The sequence below is a fragment of the Lepidochelys kempii genome, chromosome 1 (assembly GCF_965140265.1).
Source record: "Lepidochelys kempii isolate rLepKem1 chromosome 1, rLepKem1.hap2, whole genome shotgun sequence".
Taxonomy (NCBI): domain Eukaryota; kingdom Metazoa; phylum Chordata; order Testudines; family Cheloniidae; genus Lepidochelys; species Lepidochelys kempii.
This window is the reverse complement of record NC_133256.1, coordinates 33335080-33358876: the sequence shown is the minus strand read 5'-3', so window position 1 is coordinate 33358876 and position 23797 is coordinate 33335080. Positions and strand designations below refer to the sequence as shown.

Sequence of the window (23797 nt, the reverse complement as noted above, 5' to 3'; positions counted from 1 at the left end):
GAAGTTGAAGCTAGACAAATTCAGACTGGGAATGAAGTGTAAAAGTTTTAACAGTGAGAGCAATTAACCATTAGAACTTATTAAGGGTCATGAAGGATTCTCCAAAAAGAAAAGGAGTACTTGTGGCACCTTAGAGACTAACCAACTTATTTGAGCATGAGCTTTCGTGAGCTACAGCTCACTTCCTCACTTCGAAGGATTCTCCATCACTGACAATTTTTTAATTCAGAATTAGATATATTTCTAAAAGATATGCTCCAAGAATTATTTTTTGGAAGTTCTGTGGTCTGTGTTATCCAGAAGGGCAGACTAGATGATCACAGTGGTCCCTTCTGGCCTTAGAATCTATGGATCTTGGACAGAATTTTAATACCTCTGGGATAAATGTGAGCTTATCTGTTTAATTCTTATTGATTTCCTGTTGCTGCTTGTAGCACAATAGTGCTACTAGCTTGGGCACATTGTTTTTCTCAGCAATAAACTGTGTGATAAACTACCAGGACTTTTGTCTCTTAATTTGTCTGGCAGATATGTTAAAGCCTCTTATACATTATTACTTTAATTAGTTGAATTAAAAATGTTGGTAGAAAGAAGTTACATGAAGAAGATGGATAGCAAAGCTATTTTATGTTTGACACACAAAGAAAATCTAGTACCCAGTATGGGGGGAGGAGGGAGAATTAAGTCTGTTTGACACTTGGATGGTCTCTGTCAGTTATTTTTAATACCATATTTTGTTACACACTTTCACAGCCTTGTCTCCCCTAGATACACATGGCTAATTCCCACTAACTTTAATAGGAGTTACATATACACACAGAAGAAGACAGCTTCCTAGGGTGCACTGTGTAGTCACTTTGATTGACAGATTAGCACTGTAATGGACTCTCCTGTAATGAATCCCTCTGGCAGGAAATGGAAGATGCCATTCACTTTTGCAAGTGCAGCAGTGTGTTGGCTGTGGGATAGTCTCTTCCTCATACTTAAAATTCCTGGGAGGATTGACTTGAGTTACTTGGGAGCACTAAGGACATGTTCCCAAGGTCCTGCCTTAGTTTTTAGTATTCAGTCCTTTAAGCTAGCGAGAGTTTTCCTGAGGGCAAGAATGCGCCTGCCTGCTCTGCAGGTACACAAGTTTGGGTGGGTAGGGTTGCCAACTTTCGAACTGCAGAAAACTGAACACCCTTGCCCTGCCCCTTCTCCAAGGCCCCATCCCCACTCATTCCATCCCCCCTCCCTCCGTCGCTCACTCTCTCCCACGCTCGCTCACTCATTTTCACCGGGCTGGGGCCGAGTGGTTCGGAGTGTGCAGGAGGTGAGGGCTCCATCTGGAGGTGCGGGCTGGGGATGGGAGGTTTGGAGTGTCTGAGGGGGCTGGGGCTGGGGCAGGGGGTGCGGGCTCCGGGAGAGAGTTTGGTTGCGGGAGGGAGCTCAGGGCAGGGAGCTGTGGTGCAGGCAGGTGCAGGCTCTGGGAGGGAGTTTAGGTGCAGGAGGGACCTCAGGGCTGGGGTAGGGGGTTGGAGTGCGGGAGGGGAGGAAGGGTGTGGGCTCCGGGCAGCTTACCTCAGGTGGCTCCTAGGAAGGCCGGCATGTCCCTCCAGCTCTATGCGCTGCCCCCACCTGCAGGCATCACCCCTTCAGCTCCCATTGGCCGCGGTTCCCAGCCAATGGGAGCTGCGGAACTGGCGCTCAGGGCAGGGGCACCACACGGAGCCCTGTGGCTGCCCCTACACCTAAGAGCTGGAGGGACATGTCACTACTTCTGGGAGCCACACGGAGCTGGGTAGGGAGCCTGGCTGTGCCGCCAACTGGACTTTTTAACAGCCCAGTCAGCAGCCCGGTCAGTGGTCAAAAATCAGAGGTCAAAAACTAGACACCTGGCAACCCTATGGGGCCTCTACTTACAGCCCTGCATAGCAGCCATGCATAACAGCAGTGTCTGCTTCTCTGCTAGTACTTCTGAGGGTGCAAGACAACCCAAAAGGGACATGAAGGAGGCAGGCCTTGGACCTGTCCCAACTCCACACGGTTTCATAGGGAAACCTGCTGAACCCATTGAAAGGCTACAGCAGTGGAGGAAAAGCAGCATCAACAGACCATCCAGCTCTTCATGAACCCCAGTAGGCAACAGTATGAGAACCTCAAATATAATCCATCTAATTTGAACCCTCTATGGAATACTCATTCAACTTTTAATAGAAAATTAGATGGATGGGTCAAACAACAATAGAAAGGTGGCATTTCTATTAAATTCTATAGATTTTTAGAGTAATTCCTATTGAAATCTTAAATTTCTATATATCTTGAAGGTAAAATACTTATTCTATAGGATTATCAATCTAATCTATACTGTTTCTATGGGACACTGGTTTCCATAGTGCTAGAGATATCCTATCACACCACCCCCAATGACTCCCCTCCCTCCTCCTCCAAGGACTAAATTCTGCCTTAGGACAATGACTGTAACTGAAGCCAATAACAGATTTCAGAGTAGGAGCCGTGTTAGTCTGTATCCGTAAAGGGAAAAGGAATACTTGTGGCACCTTAGAGACTACACATTTATTAGAGCATAAGCTTTAATGAGCTACAGCTCACTTCATCGGATGCATATAGTGGAAAATATAGTGGGGAGATTTTATATACACAGAGAACATGAAACAATGGGTGTTACCATACACACTGTAACAAGAGTGATCAGGAAAGGTGAGCTATTACCAGCAGGAGAGCACAGGGGGAGGAGCCTTTTGTAGTGATAATCAAGGTGGGCTTTTTCCAGCACTTTACAAGAACAGCAGGAGGAGAAATAAACAAGGGCATATAGTTTTACTTTGTGTAATGACCCATCCACTCCCAGTCTTTATCCAAGCCTAAATTAATTGTATCCAATTTGCAAATTAATTCCAATTCAGCAGTCTCTCCTTGGAGTCTGATTTTGAAGTTTTTTTGTTGAAGAATTGCCACTTTTAGGTCTGTAATCGAGTGACCAGAGAGATTGAAGTGTTCTCCGACTGGTTTTTGAATGTTCTAATTCTTGATGTCTGATTTGTGTCCATTTATTCTTTTACGTAGAGACTGTCCAGTTTGACCAACGTACATGGCAGAGGGGAATTGCTGGCACATGATGGCATATATCACATTGGTAGATGTGCAGGTGAATGAGCCTCTGATAGTGTGGCTGATGTGATTAGGCGCTATGATGGTGTCCCCTGAATAGATATGTGGACACCGTTGGCAACGGGCTTTGTTGCAAGGATAGGTTCCTGGGTTAGTGGTTCTGTTGTGTGGTGTGTGGTTGCTGGTGAGTATTTGCTTCAGGTTGGGGGGCTGTCGGTAAACAAGGACTGGCCTGTCTCCCAAGATCTGTGAGAGTGATGGGTCGTCCTTCAGGATAGGTTGTAGAACCTTGATGATGCGTTGGAGAGGTTTTAGTTGGGGGGCTGAAGGTGATGGCTAGTGGTGTTCTGTTATTTTTTTTGTTGGCCCTGTCCTGTAGTTGGTAACTTCTGGGTACTCTTCCGGCTCTGTCAATCTGTTTCTTCACTTCAGCAGGTGGGTATTTTAGTTGTAAGATGCCACAAGTACTCCTTTTCTTTTTTTGAAGCTAATAAGAGATTGATGATCTTATCCCAGGGTAGGATTTGGACTCGAGAGAGATTGCTGTGATTAACTGTCCTGCTGAAAAGACACTCTGAATGTTCCAAAGGGATGGCTCTATACCTTCCAAAAAGGCAGTTAAAGCACTGGAATGTTGGGTGTGTTTCTAATATAATTTGTGTTTAAGATATACACAGGCCCACCCTTGAAGAAGAAAACTGCATTAACAGAGCAGCTAACTCCTAGTTCGCATGAGGGAGGCGACGTGTTTCAGTGGGAGTGAGAACTAGTGACTGGTCTCAGTCCCACCATCGGTTTGGCATAGGCGGAGCTTCAATGTGGACATGTTCATGTTGCCATTTAGTGACAGAAGCCTGTTGTTTTAAATTATTTTTGTGGACCACTGTACATCCACACCGGCATTTACAAAGCCATATGGTAAGATAGTCCCTGCCCTGAAGAACGCCCTGATTATATCAGTGAATAAAAACCCTGAGACCATTACCCAAGTGTGAATGTTTCCCTGTTAACTCTTCTAGAGATTTCTGTCATTGTAGTACTTACAATGACTGGAATTTTTAACCAGCAGAGCCACACAAATTGGAAAAATTATTAATCTTCTGTCAGTAATAGAAATAATTATTCTCTCATTATGAGTGGAATGAATAATTCCTAATATTAGCAACTGGTCCTAGTTACATAAAGTAGCTCAATTTGAAGAGCTGTCTGTCAAGTAATTTGAGGGCCATAGCCAATGAACCAACGCAACTATCAGGCATGCATTAGAATCGGTCTGTCAGCCCTGTCTTTTCAGCATACAGTACAATGTCTCTGAGAAATGTTAGAGTAGTGAATGAAATGTGAATCAGTTTGAGGATATACATGTCAAGCTTCCCCAGTGATGATACTTTATCTCTCTTGTGCAGTAACACGGCAGAGCTAAAAAATGACTACATAACCGATTGTAGGGGTGAATCTTTTTTTTCCTCCAGATTGTCTACCGGGGGTAATAAAGAACTTGTGGTATTTTAAATTTACTGGTTTAAGTGTGCTAAGACAAAATAAATATAACACCATCCTGATCTTTAAAAGAAGACTGTTTTAAACTGATTTACTTTTTACTTACATACACATGATTTTTTATGTGTATAGGCATTTTTGTTATAACTACCGTTTACAGAATCAAACCCTGCTTCTGCAGAGAGCAGTTCAACAGAATGTTGAATTATTCCTGCCTATTGTTTTCTGTTTTTAGCTGTAATATATCAACCCACAATTCTTAACAATTACAAGGCACTTTCCATTTTCAAAGTGCTGTACCAACTTAACCTAAGCACTTCCCAACACTCCTGTGAGGTAGGCAAGTAAGCAGTACTGTTCCCATGCTATAGACAGGGAAATAAAGGTAAAGAGGCCCATCGCCAATAGCCACAGTTCAAATCAGTGACAGACAAAATTATGATGCCCGTGAGAAATGCGTTGTCAATAATATCTTGATATTCTTGGGAGTTCTTGCTTCCATCGTGGTTTTCCAGTGCATCCTTTCTTCTCTGTATTTGTCTGTTAGGCCAGATGCTACAAAGACTTGTGAACATGCTGAACATTATGTTCTGTGAGTGGCTCCATTGTCTTCAGCAGGACTACTCAAAATGCATATAATTGAACAAGTGCCCAGTTCTTTGCAGGAACAGGGGCTTCATTTGCAAGCTCTTTAGAATAGACTTTTTTTTTGTGGTCTTGTGCAGCACTGAGTACCTCAGCATGCTAAACAAATAACGGTATTACTGATCCTATTGCTAGTCTTTGTAAAAACTTGGGTTCCTGTTTCCCACCCCAATTTAATTGTTTCATTTACTAGTTGTATTTTGTCAGTTTTAGTATCTGAGCTTGTGGGAAATGGGGCTGTCTCTTACTACGTGTCTCTGAGCACCTAGCTCTGGAGTGCTAGTCCTGCCTTGTGTGACTCTCGTTCTTTTGCACAAAAAACCACACAGCCACTTCTACAGGGCTGTATTCCCTCCTCCCCCACGCATGTGTGTGCGCATGCACACGCCAGACCCTGTGGCGGCCTCTCCGTGTGGTCAGGGTTTTGTTGAATTTGAGGGTGGAGGCCAGAGGAAAGGAGTGGGTAGGAGGAGGACAAGAGGCTGTACATTATCCCCAGGCTTCACGGGGACTATTCAGAAAAGCATAATACAGTCTGGGACTGTTACATTGTCTAGGTAGTCCTTGCCCCTCTACCTTTAGGTCCAGGGGTAGCTGTGGCCAAGGGGCATCCCTGGTAGGGCAACTCCACTGGAGGCTGGCTGGCAGAATGATGATGGTTAGGGCCAGTGCAGAAGCAAAAGTCGTGGTCTTAAGGGGTCTCCTGAGATCCCTGCTGATCCTTGCAGACCTGTCTTGTTTGTCAGTGACCCCAGGGTCAAGCTCCACTGCCCCAATGGGATGGATTTTCCATGGACTTTTCCACAGGCATGGATGATTTGGGCCAATAGTTAGAACCCAGAAGTTCCTGGTTTTCGGACCCATGCACAACCCACCATAGCTGCAAGTCACTGCTGTATTTTCTGCATCGTCTGCAATATTTATAAATAACTTCAGCTTACCTCTGTGATGTACATTGAATATTTCCTGGCTTTAAAGTGTCCAGTCTTGGATGGAGCCGAAGAAAATGGACAGCGCAGTTTTCCTGGTGGTATACGCTAATTCACGGAAGCTGCTACTGTGTCAGCACATCCTGCAGAGCAAGAACGGATCTGTGAATAATTCAGTACATTATAGGAAGAGTGTGCCATAATATAGGGAGTTTTTTCAGCCACTGGGTCTCCTTCATTCCTGGTGGGGGGAGGGGTCGGGGGGGACATGTGTACCACAGGCTGATACATTGCTGCTACTTCTTATGTTTGCACTTGGTGTTTGCAGTATTACTCTCTTCCCACTTTTATCCGGCATTCTTTCATCTTGCAGTACACTGTATCTCATGATCAGCTGACGATCGTGGGCGTTGGTCATCAGAAACAACCAGGCGGCCTAAACCTGTCTGAAAAAGCTGTGCTGGGAAAACAATTGTTGAATGAGTTCCGTGGATTGAACAAGACTATAACCTGGATCAAGGGCAGAGGGAGAAGGATTGAAATAGTGAATTTCCTTTCTGCTTCCCATCTCCACCATTTTGTCTTTTACCAGACAGTAGGGTTGCCAGGCGTTTGGTTTTCGACTGGAACACCCAGTCTAAAAGGGACGCTGGTGGCTCCAGTCGGCACCGCCAAGTGAGCCCTTAAAAGTCCAGTCGGCAGCGCAGCAGGGGGCTGGGGCTAAGGCAGGCTCCCTGCCTGCCCTAGCTTTGCATGGCTCCTGGAAGCAGCCGCCCGGTACTTGCAGCCCCTAGGCGCATGGGCAGCCAGGGAGGCTCTATGCGCGTCCCCTGCCCCGAGTGCCGGCTCCACAGGTCCCATTGGCTGGGAACCTTGACCAGTGGAAGGTGCGGGGGCGGCACCCTGCGGGCACAGGGGCAGCACCTGCGGGCACAAGGGCAGCGCATGGAGCCACTGTAAGCGCCGCCGGGACCCCGCACCCCTCTGAACACCCCAACACCCTGCCCCAGCCCTGAGCCTCCTCCTGCACCCCAACCCCCTGCTCCAGCCTGGTGAAAGTGAGTGAGGGTCGGGGAGAGTGAGTGATGGATGGAGGGGAGAGGGAGTGAGTGCGGGGAGGGAGCGAGTGGGGGCAGGGACTTGGAGGAGTGGTGGGTTGGTGGGGGAGGCCCTCGGGGCAGGGACAGGGGTGGTCGGTTTTGGGTGCAATTAGAAAGTTGGCAACCCTACCAGACAGCTTCAACCAGCCTTCCATCCTCCTAGGTGCAAAATGTACCTAACCCCGACCCACACTCTGTACGCTGCTCCGGCAGCCCATAGGTACCATAAAAGAGGTGCAGTGGGCCTGGTGATAATTTCCCTCACACAGGCGCACCATAAAGTGAATATAAGTGGCCTCACCTTATCCCTTCACAGGCCTGAGCTTGGGGAGCTTGATAGGGGCCAGAGAGGATGGAATGGGGGCATTCCTGCCTGTGGGCTGCACCCTGGCCAGGAGTCTTGGCCATAGCACAGCCCATATACAGCCATAGGAAAGATGCCCTAAATTAGAGCAGAGCATGGGGACTTTTCTTGCTTACCACGGGGGCTGTTTTAGTCCCTGTAGCAGCCCTAAGTTTGTGTAGGAAACAATCCTTCATTGGCAGAGCCCTGCTGGCTGGCCCAACAGGTCTTTATTTTCTATTTATTCTAAAAACCAAATTCCTTTTGTGGTCTTAAATGGATGTTTGTTTTGAGGAAGGAAAAGGAGGACAGGACAATGGGCCTAGGCCACAGACCCGTTGTGTCTTCTATCCTACTTAGGAAGAATTGCTAAAGCAGGGCTAGTTGTGTGACACAGGTTACAGAAATGAATCTTTCTGATCAATAAGGCTCATTGAACTAATGCGTATTGAGTTCACCTCTTTGTTCAGTGTTGTTGTTTTTACAGTAATTGTGTTTAGCTCTGCTTTTTTCAGTATTGTATTGTTAAGATGTTTCTTTGCATCTTCCCTCTGACTGTTGAGAAATATTCTTGATGATCTTTCTTTGTCCAGTGTTAAAATGAGCAGTTGCCAAAACTCTCATGTCAAGTTTGCTTAGCCACAAGAACACTAACTGTACATTCCTGATGTCTCTGAAAGTTCAGATCTCTCCACCTTTGTCCCATCTCAAAGCTCTTGTGCTTGCTGCTCAGCATTGCAAGAGAGTATGCGCCAGACCCAAACCTTGCTGGGGGCTGGCAAGCTTTCTTCTGGTGGCTGGATCTACAATCTCTGCCTGTCTACATGCTGGAGCTCAGTGAGATTGAGCATACAGGGAACAGTACTGGTGTGGATGGTGGATTTCCTTTGGGCTGACGAGTTTTTGGAGTTTTTAAAAATAACATACCATTTGCACTTTCTGATCTCAGGATGACACCAGATAGTTGCAGTGAGTCAAGTTATAGAAGTAGGCAGGCAGAATGGTGGGCATGTGCCAATAGCAAAACAATATAATTTTTCCTGTTGTACTGCCTCTGCCAAAATGTGTTAGGTGTTGATTTTTATAAAGGCCTCTTGTCTGTTAAGCACACAAGAAAGGTGAAAGTAAGGGTGATCACAAGATCAGTCACCAGGCTGGAGGGTCACTCCAGCTGAAAGGTAGCAATTTGAATAAGATCCACAAACAGAGAGGACTGTCGGCTTAGGGTGCCTAGCCCAACCCTTCATGTATAACCATTTGTTGTTCCCAAAAGAATATATTTTACAAGTAAATGTAAGTTTTTCATAACTTCCCTGAAGCAAGAGCTGCTTCAAGCCTAACTTAGTGGTTGTAGCAAATAGCGTGTTTTGAATTTTTGTTTACATAGATTTTTTTTAAGTGTATTTACATTGCAGCCCACAATCTGATAGGCACTTTCCAACCACCTCTGTCGAAAGAGCTCATAGCCTGAAAAGATGAGAATAATTACCCTGGGATATTTATTTTTCTACTGTACTGACATTTGGGGCCCAGTCCTGCCACACTTTAATCAGGTGACTAGTAGCCTTCATTCCATGCAGTCACTGGGATTTCTCACCTGAAATGCATTCCCATTACAATCAGTAGGATTTCTCACACGAATAAGGGCTCATAGAAACAAGTGGCCTCAGGATTATATTATTTCCCATTTACCATCAAGAGTGTGTGTTTTACAAGGATCAGGTCCTGCAGTACAAAAATATCAGTGCAGGTGGTGGAGTGGATCAGCTGTTCAGCAATGAAAGAACAGCCCTTGAAGAGTGCTTCACAATGAGAAAACAAAAGAAAACAAGTTTTTTTGCATACCTAGAAACAAACCTAGCCATCTGGGATAGTCCTCAGTTCTGTAACTACTGGGTGTAAGATACAGCTTTCACAAAGGGCTTCTCCTCTTCTATCAAGTGGCTGTCACCCCCTGGCACTCTCAATGGGTCTTCACCAATACGTTGTTGTTGCTCTGCCTTCAAACATTTGTGTTAACTCCTTGTTTGTTAGCAGTATGGACTCTGCATGATGCTATAGTCAAAGCTTGGCTATCCCCTTGTAGAGAGGAAGGCCAGTGGTTAGGGCTAGTGTGGGGCTTGGGAGACCTGGGTTCAATTCCTTGCTCTGCTATGGATTTCCTGTGTGACCTTGCCCAAGTCACTTAGTTTCTCTGTGTAAAATACAATTCCCTACCTCACAAGGATGTTGTGAGGAAATGCTTTAAAAGATTGAGAGATACTATATACTGATGGCCTTATTAGTTCCTAAGATGGATAACCAAATTTCTTGTTTTGTTTAATAAATGGAAGGATCTCCTATCTGAATCTGTTGCAGAAATGTTTATTTTTCAATTAATGTGTGTTATAGTTTAAGGAGTAAATAATTTAAATATGTTTGTTTGTTTATAATATTTTTTGTTGACAGTGGGATAAAAAGAGATCTTTACAACATGCCTGAAGGTTTGTTTTATTCTCTTTTTCAAGATGTTTTGTTCTGGTTTGCACACAAGATGAATTCATAGGTGTCTTGTCTTTTTCCCTAGCAAAAGTTAATATTGCATTAATGAGTAATTGCACACAAGAGGAAATTAGGCCTAATGTGGATGTTTATGCAAAATCCATCTTCTGAATCACAGAAGGAAAATCTTAATTTAATTCATACCTAAACTTCGGAATCCACCATTTTAGAAAATGGCCTCTAAATGTATCACGAGGCTGTCATTTATAAAAGAGAACAATATTTCCCCTCTTAATAGAACACACACTCTGTAAGTCATTTTAGCACATGGTGAAGAGGAGTTGTAGATTGTACCAATGTCTGTTGGTCCCACTTAGCAAAACTTTAGTAGACCTAAGGTATTAACCCATTATGCCCTGGTGGATCTGGGGTGTTATAGCCGGAGGCAAATGTGAGTGGTGAAACTGGGACACTAAACTAATAAAATCAATATCAATCTGTATTTAAAAATACAGAGATATACATTACAGTGATCATGAAGGAAGGTCAAATGTCTGAAATGTGTGTGTTGTATTATGTGGCACTAACTTGCACTGTTACAATTGAGAATCTGACTGTGTTTCCTACATTTGTAAAAGGGGTGCTCTGGTTTAAAGGCTCTTGTATATCTTTGCATGATTTAAGCATATATATATATATTTTCTTAATCTAGAATCCTGCTATTTAAATAGTTAAATTACATTTAAAAATGAGCCATCTTCTGCCATAGAATACACCCAGATAATTCCCAGTGATGGCTGTGTAGCAGCTAGGACAGTGGACCCTCAAGCTGATTGATGCCTTGCGTGCTACTGGAATCCAATGAACAATAATAAGTCAATGGGTGCCAAGCATGTGCATCAAAAAAACAAAGTCTGCTTCAATATCAATTGCCTGTGAGCTTCCTCTTCTTTCCTGGCCAAAAGCCTAAAGGAGGTTTGAGCTTTAGATGGAGCTTTATGTCACCAGAGGAGTGATCCTCTTTCTCCACCTGCCCCAAATTAAAATCCGTGGTAGATTTCAGCGTGGATAAAAATCAATGATTTTTTTTTAAATGAAAAAAATTGGATTTTTTTTTTATAAAAAGTTTTTTGAGGGAAAAAACCTATCTAAAGATACATTATAGCTCAAAGATATCTCATCATGGAATAGGGGTTATAAATTCTAATTCTATAGTATGAGGCAATATATTCATGTAATGTTTAAGAAAAGTTTTGTAAATGAGTTCCAACAGTTCATGGATTAGGGACCCAATCTTATGGGGTTCCACAGGCTTCTGTATAAATTATTTAGGTTAATCTTTCTATCTACCCAGTGGGACTCAATGCTCAGTCTAGGAGATACCATCAGAGATACTTAGTTTTGCAGTTCTCAAACTGTGAATTTGTGTCTCCAGAGGTAACATGCTTGTTAACAACAAAAATGTTTTTCAATACATAAATAATAGCGGTGAGAAACAACAGACCTCAACTTTATTGTCCCTCTGCAAATTTGTGTACACAGAGTCAATCCCTTACCCCCTCTAAAAGTGCAAAGTTTCAAAAAGTTCAAAGAATAGAAGATTGTTGGGGGTAGAATAGGTCTGACAAGGAGAAGAAGTCTGGAGATAAATGTGAGAAGCTTTTATACCAATAAAATAAAAACCAACCAACCAAACAAAAATAATCCAGAATTTTTTCCTATTCTTCTGATTTTGACTGCCCTGCTGCAGCCACAATTTAAAAACATTTTAAATTTTGTAAAGCATTGAGTTACCTTTTAATGGTTAAATGCCAAATCCCAAAGCCAAACAACACTAATCACCTGTGTCTAGCAAAAAGGTCTGTCAGTTTTGGAACTTTGAATTAAACAGTCAAATGGATTTTTAGTGGCATTATTTAAAACAAAAACAAAACCAAATTGGTCCTTAGAACTTTACATATTCACACACACACAGATAGATACATACACATTTTCTTTTCCTTAACATCCCTTCAACACTGCTCTGTTTTTTATATCTTACATTCCCTTTATACATTTTAGGCAGTTAAGTTCCAATAGAACCCCCTTATGTTCTTTTAGCAGATTTGACTAAATTGTCCATAGTCAAATGATTTCAGATAGTTTATTTTTGCCTGGCTTATTTACACACACTCCTTTGGAAAAGGGCCTATTTTTTCTTCAGAATGGCTGTAAAGAAACCAAGAATTCTCTTTCTCTAACACGTTTCCTTTTCAACATTTTCACAAAGTTTAACTGCTTAATTCCCTCCAGCCTCTGCAGAGTTAACTTTTCACACTTTTCTCTTCATAATTGTGCCTGGGAGTGCCATACATAGGACCTTCTCCCCCTTCATCCGCTCTAATGGCTGCTAGTTGTTCAGTGGCAAAGCCCAATTTTTGTCTCAGCCCTGGTCTACACTAGGACTTTAGGTCGAATTTAGCAGCATTAAATCGATGTAAACCTGCACCCGTCCACACGATGAAGCCCTTTATTTCGATTTAAAGGGCTCTTAAAATCGATTTCCTTACTCCACCCCTGACAAGTGGATTAGCGCTTAAATCGGCCTTGCCGGCTCAAATTTGGGGTACTGTGGACACAATTCGACGGTATTGGCCTCCGGGAGCTATCCCAGAGTGCTCCACTGTGACCGCTCTCTACAGCACTCTCAACTCAGATGACTGGCCAGGTAGACAGGAAAAGAACCGCAAACTTTTGAATCTCATTTCCTGTTTGGCCACCGTGGCAAGCTGCAGGTGACCATGCAGAGCTCATCAGCAGAGGTGACCATGATGGAGTCCCAGAATCGCAAAAGAGCTCCAGCATGGACCAAACGGGAGGTACGGGATCTGCTCGCTGTTTGGGGAGAGGAATCCGTGCTATCAGAACTCCGTTCCAGTTTTCGAAATGCCAAAACCTTTGTCAAAATCTCCCAGGGCATGAAGGACAGAGGCCATAACAGGGACCCGAAGCAGTGCCGTGTGAAAATGAAGGAGCTGAGGCAAGCCTACCAGAAAACCAGAGAGGCGAACGGCCGCTCCGGGTCAGAGCCCCAAACATGCCGCTTCTATGATGAGCTGCATGCCATTTTAGGGAGTTCAGCCACCACTACCCCAGCCCTGTTGTTTGACTCCTTCAATGGAGATGGAGGCAATACGGAAGCAGGTTTTGGGGACGAAGAAGATGATGATGATGATGATGAGGTTGTAGATAGCTCGCAGCAAGCAAGCGGAGAAACCGGTTTTCCCGACAGCCAGGAACTGTTTCTCACCCTGGACCTGGAGCCAGTACCCCCCGAACCCACCCAAGGCTGCCTCCTGGACGCAGCAGGCGGAGAAGGGACCTCTGGTGAGTGTACCTTTTAAAATACTATACATGGTTTAAAAGCAAGCATGTGAAAGGATTACTTTGCCCTGGCATTCGCGGTTCTCCTAGATGTACTCCCAAAGCCTTTGCAAAAGGTTTCTGGGGAGGGCAGCCTTATTGCGTCCTTCATGGTAGGACACTTTACCACTCCAGGCCAGTAACACGTACTCGGGAATCATTGTAGAACAAAGCATTGCAGTGTATGTTTGCTGGCATTCAAACAACATCCGTTCTTTATCTCTCTGTGTTATCCTCAGGAGAGTGAGATATAATTCATGGTCACCTGGTTGAAATAGAGTGCTTTTCTTCAGGGGACACTCAGAGGAGCCCATTCCTGCTGGGCTGTTTGCCTGTGGCTAAACAGAAATGTTCCCCGCTGTTAGCCACAGGGAGGGGGGAAGGTTGAGGGGGTAGCCACGCGGTGGGGGGAGGAAAAATGCGACCTTGTAATGAAAGCACATGTGCTATGTATGTAATGTTAACAGCAAGGTTTACCCTGAAAGAGTGTAGCCACTGTTTTATAAAATGTGTCTTTTTAAATACCGCTGTCCCTTTTTTTTTCTCCACCAGCTGCATGTGTGTCAATGATCACAGGATCTTCTCCTTCCCAGAGGCTAGTGAAGCTTAGAAAGAAAAAAAAAATGCACTCGCGATGAAATGTTCTCCGAGCTCATGCTGTCCTCCCACACTGACAGAGCACAGACGAATGCGTGGAGGCAAATAATGTCAGAGAACAGGAAAGCACAAAATGACGGGGAGGAGAGGTGGCGGGCTGAAGACAGGGCTGAAGCTCAAATGTGGCGGCAGCGTGATGAGAGGAGGCAGGATTCAATGCTGAGGCTGCTGGAGGACCAAACCAGTATGCTCCAGTGTATGGTTGAGCTGCAGCAAAGGCAGCTGGAGCACAGACTGCCACTACGGCCCCTGTGTAACCAACCGCCCTCCTCCCCAAGTTCCATAGCCTCCACACCCAGACACCCAAGAACGCAGTGTGGGGGCCTACAGCCACTCCACCACAGAGGATTGCCCAAAAAAAAGAAGGCTGTCATTCAATAAATTTTAAAGTTGTAAACTTTTAAAGTGCTGTGCTTAAAGTGCTGTGTGGCATTTTCCTTCCCTCCTCCACCACCCCTCCTCGGCTACCTTGGTAGTCATCCCCCTGTTTGTGTGATGAATGAATAAAGAATGCATGAATGTGAAGCAACAATGACTTTATTGCCTCTGCAAGCGGTGATTGAAGGGAGGAGGGGAGGGTGGTTAGCTTACAGGGAAGTAGAGTGAACCAAGGGGCGGGGGGTTTCATCAAGGAGAAACAAACAAAACTTTCACACCGTAGCCTGGCCAGTCATGAAACTGGTTTTCAAAGCTTCTCTGATGCGTACCGCGCTCTCCTATGCTCTTCTAACCGCCCTGGTGTCTGGCTGCGCGTAACCAGCAGCCAAGCGATTTGCCTCAACCTCCCACCCCGCCATAAACATCTCCCTCTTACTCTCACAGATATTGTGGAGCACACAGCAAGCAGTAATAACAGTGGGAATATTGGTTTTGCTGAGGTCTAAGCGAGTCAGTAAACTGCGCCAGCGCGCCTTTAAACGTCCAAATGCACATTCTACCACCATTCTGCACTTGCTCAGCCTGTAGTTGAACAGCTCCTGACTATTGTCCAGGCTGCCTGTGTACGGCTTCATGAGCCATGGCATTAAGGGGTAGGCTGGGTCCCCAAGGATACATATAGGCATTTCAACATCCCCAACAGTTATTTTCTGGTCTGGGAATAAAGTCCCTTCCTGCAGCTTTTGAAACAGACCAGAGTTCCTGAAGATGCAAGCATCATGTACCTTTCCCGGCCATCCCACGTTGATGTTGGTGAAACGTCCCTTGTGATCCACCAGAGCTTGCAGCACTATCGAAAAGTACCCCTTGCGGTTTATGTACTCGGCGGCTTGGTGCTCCGGTGCCAAGATAGGGATATAGGTTCCGTCTATGGCCCACCACAGTTAGGGAATCCCATTGCAGCAAAGACATCCACTATGTCCTGCACATTTCCGAGGGTCACTACCCTTGATATCAGCAGATCTTTGATTGCGTGAGCTACTTGCATCACAGCAGCCCCCACAGTAGATTTGCCCACTCCAAATTGATTCCCAACTGACCGGTAGCTGTCTGGCGTTGCAAGCTTCCATAGGGCTATCGCCACTCGCTTCTCAACTGTGAGGGCTGCTCTCATCTTGGTATTCATGCGCCTCAGGGCAGGGAAAAGCAAGTCACAAAGTTCCATGAAAGTGCCCTTACGCATGCGAAAGTTTCGCAGCCACTGGGAATCGTCCCAGACCTGCAACACTATGCGGTCCCACCAATCTGTGCTTGTTTCCCGAGCCCAGAATCGGCATTCCACAGCATGAACCTGCCCCATTAGCACCATGATGCATTCATTGGCAGGGCCCATGCTTTCAGAGAAATCTGTGTCCATGTCCTGATCACTCATGTGACCGCGCTGACGTCGCCTCCTTGCCCGATATCGCTTTGCCAGGTTCTGGTGCTGCATATACTGCTGGATAATGCGTGTGGTGTTTAATGTGCTCCTAATTGCCAAAGTGAGCTGAGCGGCCTCCATGCTTGCCTTGGTATGGCGTCCACACAGAAAAAAGGCGCGGAATGATTGTCTGCCATTGGTCTGACGGAGGGAGGGGCGACTGAGGACACGGCTTACAGGGTTGGCTTCAGGGAGCTAAAATCAACAAAGGGGGTGTCTTTACATCAAGGAGTATTTCAGGCAGGACTTCACGGAGGGTTCCAATAAGAAATGGTGCACCTAAGTTATTGTTCTTATTGGAACAAGGAGGTTAGCCTGGCCTCTGATTGATACATGGCTAGATTTACCTCGCTGCACCTTCTCTGTGAGTGACTGCAGTGTGACCTAGAGGAATGAGTCCCCTAGACAGGGGAGGAGGCAAATGAGTACAAAACAAATCTGGTCTATTTCTTGTTTTGATCCACTCCATCTATCTTTTACATCTTTGGCTGGCAGCAGATGGTGCAGAAGGACTGCATGCCATCCACATCTCATGGCTGCTCGGCAGAAGATGGTGCAGTATGACTGCTAGCCATCCTCATCTCTTGCCTGCCTGGCAGAAGATGGTACAGTACGACTGCTAGCAATCCGTATCGCCTGCCTGCTCACCATAAGACGGTTCAATAGGACTGACTGCAGGACTAAAGAGAATGACCTGGTCAATTCACTCCAGATTTAGTCCCTGCGCCCATGTGTGGCCAGGCGCTCCCAGCCGACGTGGCCAGGAGCACCTCGGACATGACGATGACGGCTACCAGTCGTACTGTACCGTCTGCTGCCACAAGGCAAGGGGTTGCTGCTACTGTGTAGCAATGCCGTACCGCGTCTGCCAGCACCCAGGAGACATAGGGTGACAGTTACCTGAGTGGGCTCCATGCTTGCCGTGGTATGGCGTCTGCACAGGTAACTCAGGAAAAAAGGCGCGAAACGATTGTCTGCCCTTTCTTTCATGGAGGGAGGGAAGGGGGGCCTGATGATATGTACCCAGAACCACCCGCGACAATGTTTTAGCCCCATCAGGCATTGGGATCTCAACCCAGAATTCCAATGGGCAGCGGAGACTGCGGGAACTGTGGGATAGCTACCCACAGTGCAACGCTCTGGAAGTCAACTCTAGCCTCGGTACTGTGGAAGCACTCCGCCGAGTTAATGCACTTAATGCACTTAGAGCATTTTCTGTGGGGACACACACACTCGAATATATAAAACCGATTTCTAAAAAAACGACTTCTATAAATTCAACCTTATTCCGTAGTGTAGACATACCCTCAGACTCTTAATTAGTGACTCACAATGACTATGATTTGCAGGTGCTCTGCCCTGCTTCAAGGTTAATTTCTTTACCATTTTTTCAGAGGCTTTAGCTTGGTCTGCCAGGAATCTTTCTCTCTCTCTGCATTCCTGCAGTGCCTCTTTCACTATTTCCAGCTGACTCTGGGTATTTGTAACCAGCACCTTCCAATTGTCTGCTCCCTTTTCCGTTTGGTTTAGCTTTTCCTGTAAAGATGCTTTTTCCTCTTTACATGAAGACAAGTGGAGGTAGGAATCATTACATGCCTCCCATAACAATCAAATTGCTGCTGCAGCTCTTTTGGTAGCACTGGAAGGTTTGTATATGAGGACATGCTGAGCCGATCTATCCTCTAGGTCTGAAATAGTGCAGATATCAGCTAGGGCTTGTTTAGTCCAAGGACTGTGCCCAGATTTTAGAAGGATTTGTTTAAAAGGTGTAATTTCTTTAACAAAAGGAAAGGTTGGAGTTCCTTCTGACTCCATTCCTTCCTCTGGTACTGGCTTACTCTGTTTTCTTTTAAACATCTGAACACGAGTATTTCAATCTCTTTGTCACTCCTGGTATTACTCAGCGAGTGACAGCCTAGATTCTGAAATTGTAGCTTATCAAATTTCCTCGTCACACCTGGCACAGGTCAGCGAGTGACACAGCCTAGATTCTCTGATCCTGCTACTCCTTGTTCCAGCAAGCAGCACTGCCTGACCCTTAAGCCTTCTTGTTGTCCCTGGTGCTTCAGTGAACAATAGGACTTGGATTCTGTAATCATATCTTAGTAATATGAGCTCTGTATATTTTACCTCTGCCTCCTGGAGGCCAGAAGGCTGGTTAACCAAATAGAAATGCTGAACTCAATAGAGCTGGCGGTGTGCACACCAATATTTACAATAACTGAGGTTTTTTACCAATATTCCCCCTTTTGCAATTCTCCACCAAAATATTATACCAATAAAATAAAAACGAGCAGGATCTTATCAAAGGGGGAAAAGCAAACTGCCACATTTATTGTGAATACAGAAAGAATCATAGTAAGTAGTTAGAAAAGGAGTACTTGTGGCACCTTAGAGACTATCAAATTTATTTGAGCATAAGCTTTCGTGAGCTACAGCCAATGAAGTGAGCACCTCCCTGATCATTCATTTATTATCCACACCAAGCATCCATCCACATCCATCCTCTATCTCTATTTTAATCACAATTGTTAACAAAGCGAGATAAATACAACAAAAGGGCGGGGAGTTTCTGTGTGCTGTTTCTGTTGTTACAAAGTATCGCTTTGAGTCTCTCTCTCTCTCTCTCTCTCTCTCTGAGTAATGACAGGTTTCAGAGTAGCAGCCGTGTTAGTCTGTATCCACAAAAAGAAAAGGAGTACTTGTGGCACCTTAGAGACTAACAAATTTATTTGAGCATAAGCTTTCGTGAGCTACAGCTCACTTCATGGCATGCATGTATTATATTAGGTATGCATCTGATGAAGTGAGCTGTAGCTCACGAAAGCTTATGCTCAAATAAATTTGTTAGTCCATAAGATGCCACAAATACTCCTTTTCTTTCTGTGTGAGTAGTTTGTTGTTACAAAGTATTGCTTTGAGAACAGACTCTGTCTTAGGATGTACTAACACAATTAGCAGCCAAAAACCAAGAGACCTCCCTCTTAATTAGTAATACCCTGGAATTTAAACTATGAGGAATCAAACTCATTTGTGATTTTAATACAGAACTTCTTTAATATGATCCAACAAAGCAAGGGACATATGCTTGTTTTGTTAAAATATTATATGTTTGCTGTTGAAAAAAAATCCAGAATATGTAATGTTGTTGGTTTAGGTAAATAAAACAATTTAAATGTCTGTCCGGTAATGTTGTCCTCCTACAGCATGACAAGAAAATCCTCCAAATATTAATGATTAACCTGTTGAATTGGAGATATTTATGAAGTCATTGGGAGGTGAACTATCTACTTCAATTACCTTTGGTAAATGACATAACCAACCAATCCTTCATTTTCTGATATAGCTGTAAAACTAATCTGAAAAATTTTCAAAATAAATCACTGTTTAAAATGTATAGTGTGTACCCTCTAAAAATGAAACCTACATCTATCTCTGAGTTGTGAAGAATATGTATTAAGGTTATAAGACCCAACAAGAATGCACTTTTATGTAGAAAACCATGATTAAATCGAGTCTTCCTGACTAGTGATTTAAATCAATTTGATTTAAATCAAATCCACCCTGGTGGATTTTGCTCCACACTAATTCTCTGCTATCTACAGATCCTGTCAGGATGGCAAGTAGGACCCAGAAGAGGTTCTGATTCAATTCATTTTACAGGTTTGTCTTTTGTTTGGTAAGGGAGGAAGTTAGGGTCTTCAAAGCCCACTGTTCCAAAGACCTGCACTGACCAGGGGCAAAAACTGCTATTCTATTTATAACTGGCTTTCAGCTAAACATGAAGTCTAAAATATACAGGATTCAGGTCCCAGCTCTCACAAATTTTGTTTGAACTTTGACTTTGGTCTCTGTGTGTCTCCATCTGTAAAATGGAGATGACAATACTGTACTTCCCTACCTCTTGGGGTTTTGTGAAGCTATTAAAGATTGTGAGGTGCTAAGGTATTACTGTAATGGTGTTCATATAAATACCGTAGATAAATAGTTAAGTTCAGACTGGATTTTTATCCTCCGGTCTAAGGGCAAAATTCTCCTATTCAGTCCATGCTCTCATATCCAGTATTCTGCACTGATTCCACATACTCCCACTGACAGCAATAAAAAATTTGGTGTGTGGAATAAGTGTATACTGTGCTATGGGCTGTAGAGAATTATGCCCCAGGATGAAATACTTTTTTTCCTGAAAACTGGAGTGGGTGACAGGTTACTTGGAACCAATAGTAAACTTGAATAGAAACTATTTTTCGTATAAGGGTTTCCTCTCTTTCTTTTTTCGTTTATTGAAAAACGATGGGCAAACTTTTCCCAGAAAGCAGGAATGTTTTTATGGCCACAATGCCAAACAATGCAATAATTCTTTTCCGGTGCTGCGTTATATATTGTGGGTTCAGGGATGGGAAAATGGAGCCAGGGCTAGCCAAGTGCATGTAGAGCTAAAATTCTCAGAATGCACCTCAAACCTTTACCCCCAGTTTACAGATCCTCACCGTAGATCTATTTATGGAGTTCTTGGCAAGTGTCATCTCTATGGGCTTGTAGGGAGCCTGAATTAAGCCAAAAACACTTCTGTCCTGTGCCAATTTTTCCCTCCCTCAACTTTTCTGGTGTACCCGTAGCTGCTAATGCCAGCCAGAGTCTGGCTGGATCAGGTCCCTGGACTCTGTTTCACACCAGAGCCCCCAAAAGGAAGTTGATTTTTGTTTTCTTGCAATTTTTATTCATATATAAATACAACACACCTCCAATTATTAAAAATTTGCAATAGATAATGTTTACAGTATTTTTGGTGTTACAAGTCTTTGGTGTTACAATGCTTATTTTAGATCAATGACATCTGAATACAGTAGAACCTCAGAGTCACGAACTGACCAGTCAACCACTCACCTCATTTGGAGCTGCAAGTACGCAATCAGGCAGCAGCTGAGACAAAGGGAAAAAAAGCAAATACAGTACAGTACTGTGTTAAATGTAAACTACTAAAAAATAAAGGGAGAGCAGCATTTTTCTTTGCATAGTAAAGTTTCAAAGCTGTATTAAGTAAATGTTCAGTTGTAAACTTTTGAAAGAACAACCATAATGTTTTGTTCAGAGTTACAAATATTTCAGAGTTACGAACAACCTCCATTCCCAAGGTGCTCATAACTCTGAGGTTCCACTGTACATGACACATGCCATGGTATTGTTGTTTAATAACAGGCACTGCTGCAAGTCCAGACCAGTTTTGAACCACTTGAAAAGTAAAATGACTCATATCTTTATTATTTTTGGGATTTTGGTATGAACTTAGCACATTATAGGATAAGGTCATGAAATTCCAGTGCTCCAAGTTAAGTTTCATTCTTCTATTTGAATCTTCGGAACAGATGAAACAGCACAAAGAAGCAAAAACATTCTGCAGTTTGTACTTGGTCATGTCGTTGATCTTAGTTTAGCTGGTAATTGGCTTTAATGCACTGAATATTTCCTACTTTTGTTCTTCAATCTCACGTTATCCTCAATATTACAGTATTTATCACCCAAAATTTCACTCTTACTCTTTTGGGGCACAGCAGTTGAGAACTTTATATTGAACCAGTATATCATTTCCTCATTGATGCTTTAAAGAAAAAAAGAAAAACAAAAGCTGAATACGGTTTATGGGAGAAGATAATTCATCGTTTTCTCTGAATTCCAACACACAAATCCTCAGCTATTTTAAAAAAGTCATATAATTAATTACATCAGTCCATAACAAGCAATTATTACAATGTTAAAGGAATACTATCAGCTTAAAATATTTATTTTGATAAAATGACCTAACTTTCATTACTGACAACCTCTTAGATTTTTAAGGTTTCAGAGTAACAGCCGTGTTAGTCTGTATTCGCAAAAAGAAAAGGAGTACTTGTGGCACCTTAGAGACTAACCAATTTATTTGAGCATGAGCTTTCGTGAGCTACAGCTCACGAAAGCTCATGCTCAAATAAATTGGTTAGTCTCTAAGGTGCCACAAGTACTCCTTTTCTTTTTAGATTTTTAAGCCTAAAATAATCTTTAAAACATATATTTGCTGCATATGTTATTTCATTTCATTGCATTTTGCATTTCTGTCAGATTGAACTGACTAGAAAGAATAAGTGAAACAGATCAGTCTAGTCATCAGTCCAATTTCTGGTTCTTGGGCACTGAATAGCGTTATTATGCTTGTGTTTCCGACACATGAAAGGAAAGGTTAATAAGGTGCAGAATTTCACTATAGGAAAAAGTAAAAGCTATTTTGTACTTGGAGCCTAAAGTAGGAGCATAATAAATAAACAAACTGTCACAAAAACACACCTGGATTGTTATCAGACCTCCTAAACTCTGAATACACTCACAAACAACCTCTATTTTTGTTGGTAAATATCAAAAGTGCCTTAGGGCTAAGATTTTGTATACAACACTGCAGGTTTGAATTATAAGCCACTGAAATGTGTGTGTTTGTGTTTGCTCATGTGTGTATGTGTCAGGGGGTGGAGTTAATGAAATTGCTAGTTGACCTTTGAATACAGCAGCATTAGTGATTGCCTCTGTAATAATCATACTCTCCTGTATTATGCGAGAGTGGAAATTGCAGCATTACAGATTAGTTCTAATTTTATGCATGTGCTTGTTTAGCAGCAGTCCATCACTGAAGTGCATGTTGTCTATTTGTTTAGGTCTTTAAATAGCTAGTAGAGCTCATGTTGTATTTGATGCCATATAATGTTCAATGCTGTCTGGACAGATTATGCCCTTGTAGTGTGTGGAGATGTGGATCCATGCAGCAACCAGGTACAACTGCAGTCTTTGTGCCCCCAGAGGGGTACAGACTGTTCAAGGTTAGTGGTCCCAGTAGTGCTGACTTACCCAGAGATGTTTGGGTCTGTAGGCATGTGGGACTCATCCCTGCCGCTCCTCCTGCTGGTGTCCTGGGAATTAGCTCTACTTCCAGCCTTGGAACATGCTCTGCAGGCCGGTGTCCTGCTTACGCCGGGCCCCTATGTCCCTCCCAGACCTGTTGCCCCTTGTACGCTGGGGTGCTGCCCCCTGGCAGTAACCCCTCACTTGCAGGGTCTCCCCACCCAGGGGAACCCCTACCCCCTATCCCTACCATACCTCCATCTTTGGCTACTGCCCAGTCACTATCTAGCCACCGTTCACTGGGGCTGACTGCAGTATATAAGCCACTCATCACAGGCAAGGAAGGGGGGTTTGGACCTGCTGCCTTTGCCTACCCGTGGGCTGCCCCCTGCAACCCCAGTACCTAACTGGCCTTCATCTATGCCACAGCCTGGGGGGTTTCCAAGCTGGAGCTCCCCAGCTCCCTTGGCCTTCCCCCAGCCCTGCTCCACCCTAGGCACATGGTTAGGCTCCCCAGCAGCCAGGCCCTTCTCTCTCTACAGGCAGAGAGAGTCTGTTTGGACTCCTGGCTCGCAGCCTCCTATAGGGCCAGCTGGGCCAGATTGGGGCATAGCCCCAGCTGTTGCTGCCTTCCCCAATCAGCCCAGGCTTCTTATCCCCAGCCACAGCCCTCTCTGGGGCTGTTCTAAGCTCCTCTGGGCAGGAGCGGGTGTCTACCCTGCCATAGGGTCATTGTTCAGATGCAGGAGTGTGGCACACAGTGCTCTTTGTCACAGGATGGTACCATGGTTGTGTTCCCCGCTGTTCTCTTGGAGATGTTCTGGTGGTACATTGCATGTCTTTGGAAAACTGTTGATTTTGGACTGACAGTAAATCAAGTGTGTTTGTGAAATTCTGAATATGA

At 44.1% G+C, this 23797-nt stretch overlaps 2 protein-coding genes across 4 annotated transcripts in view; both read left to right on the top strand.

The window, feature by feature from the left end:
- PDGFD (platelet derived growth factor D) overlaps positions 1-23797 on the top strand; it is a 194923-nt gene that overhangs the window by 35737 nt on the left and 135389 nt on the right. The gene's annotated exons all lie outside the window — the stretch shown is intronic.
- Positions 12907-14627, top strand: LOC140901216 (myb/SANT-like DNA-binding domain-containing protein 7). Its single transcript, XM_073319681.1, has 2 exons — positions 12907-13478; positions 14067-14627. The coding sequence occupies exons 1-2, from the start codon at positions 12920-12922 to the stop codon at positions 14150-14152; spliced, it is 645 nt and encodes a 214-aa protein (XP_073175782.1). The 5' UTR covers positions 12907-12919; the 3' UTR covers positions 14153-14627.

Bases quoted from the DNA above. Each gene is read 5' to 3' on its own strand.
- LOC140901216 (XM_073319681.1), top strand. From the start codon at position 12,920: ATGATGGAGTCCCAGAATCGCAAAAGAGCTCCAGCATGGACCAAACGG. The intron at 13,479-14,066 runs GTGAGTGTACCT...TTTCTCCACCAG, and splicing joins AGGCGGAGAAGGGACCTCTG to CTGCATGTGTGTCAATGATC.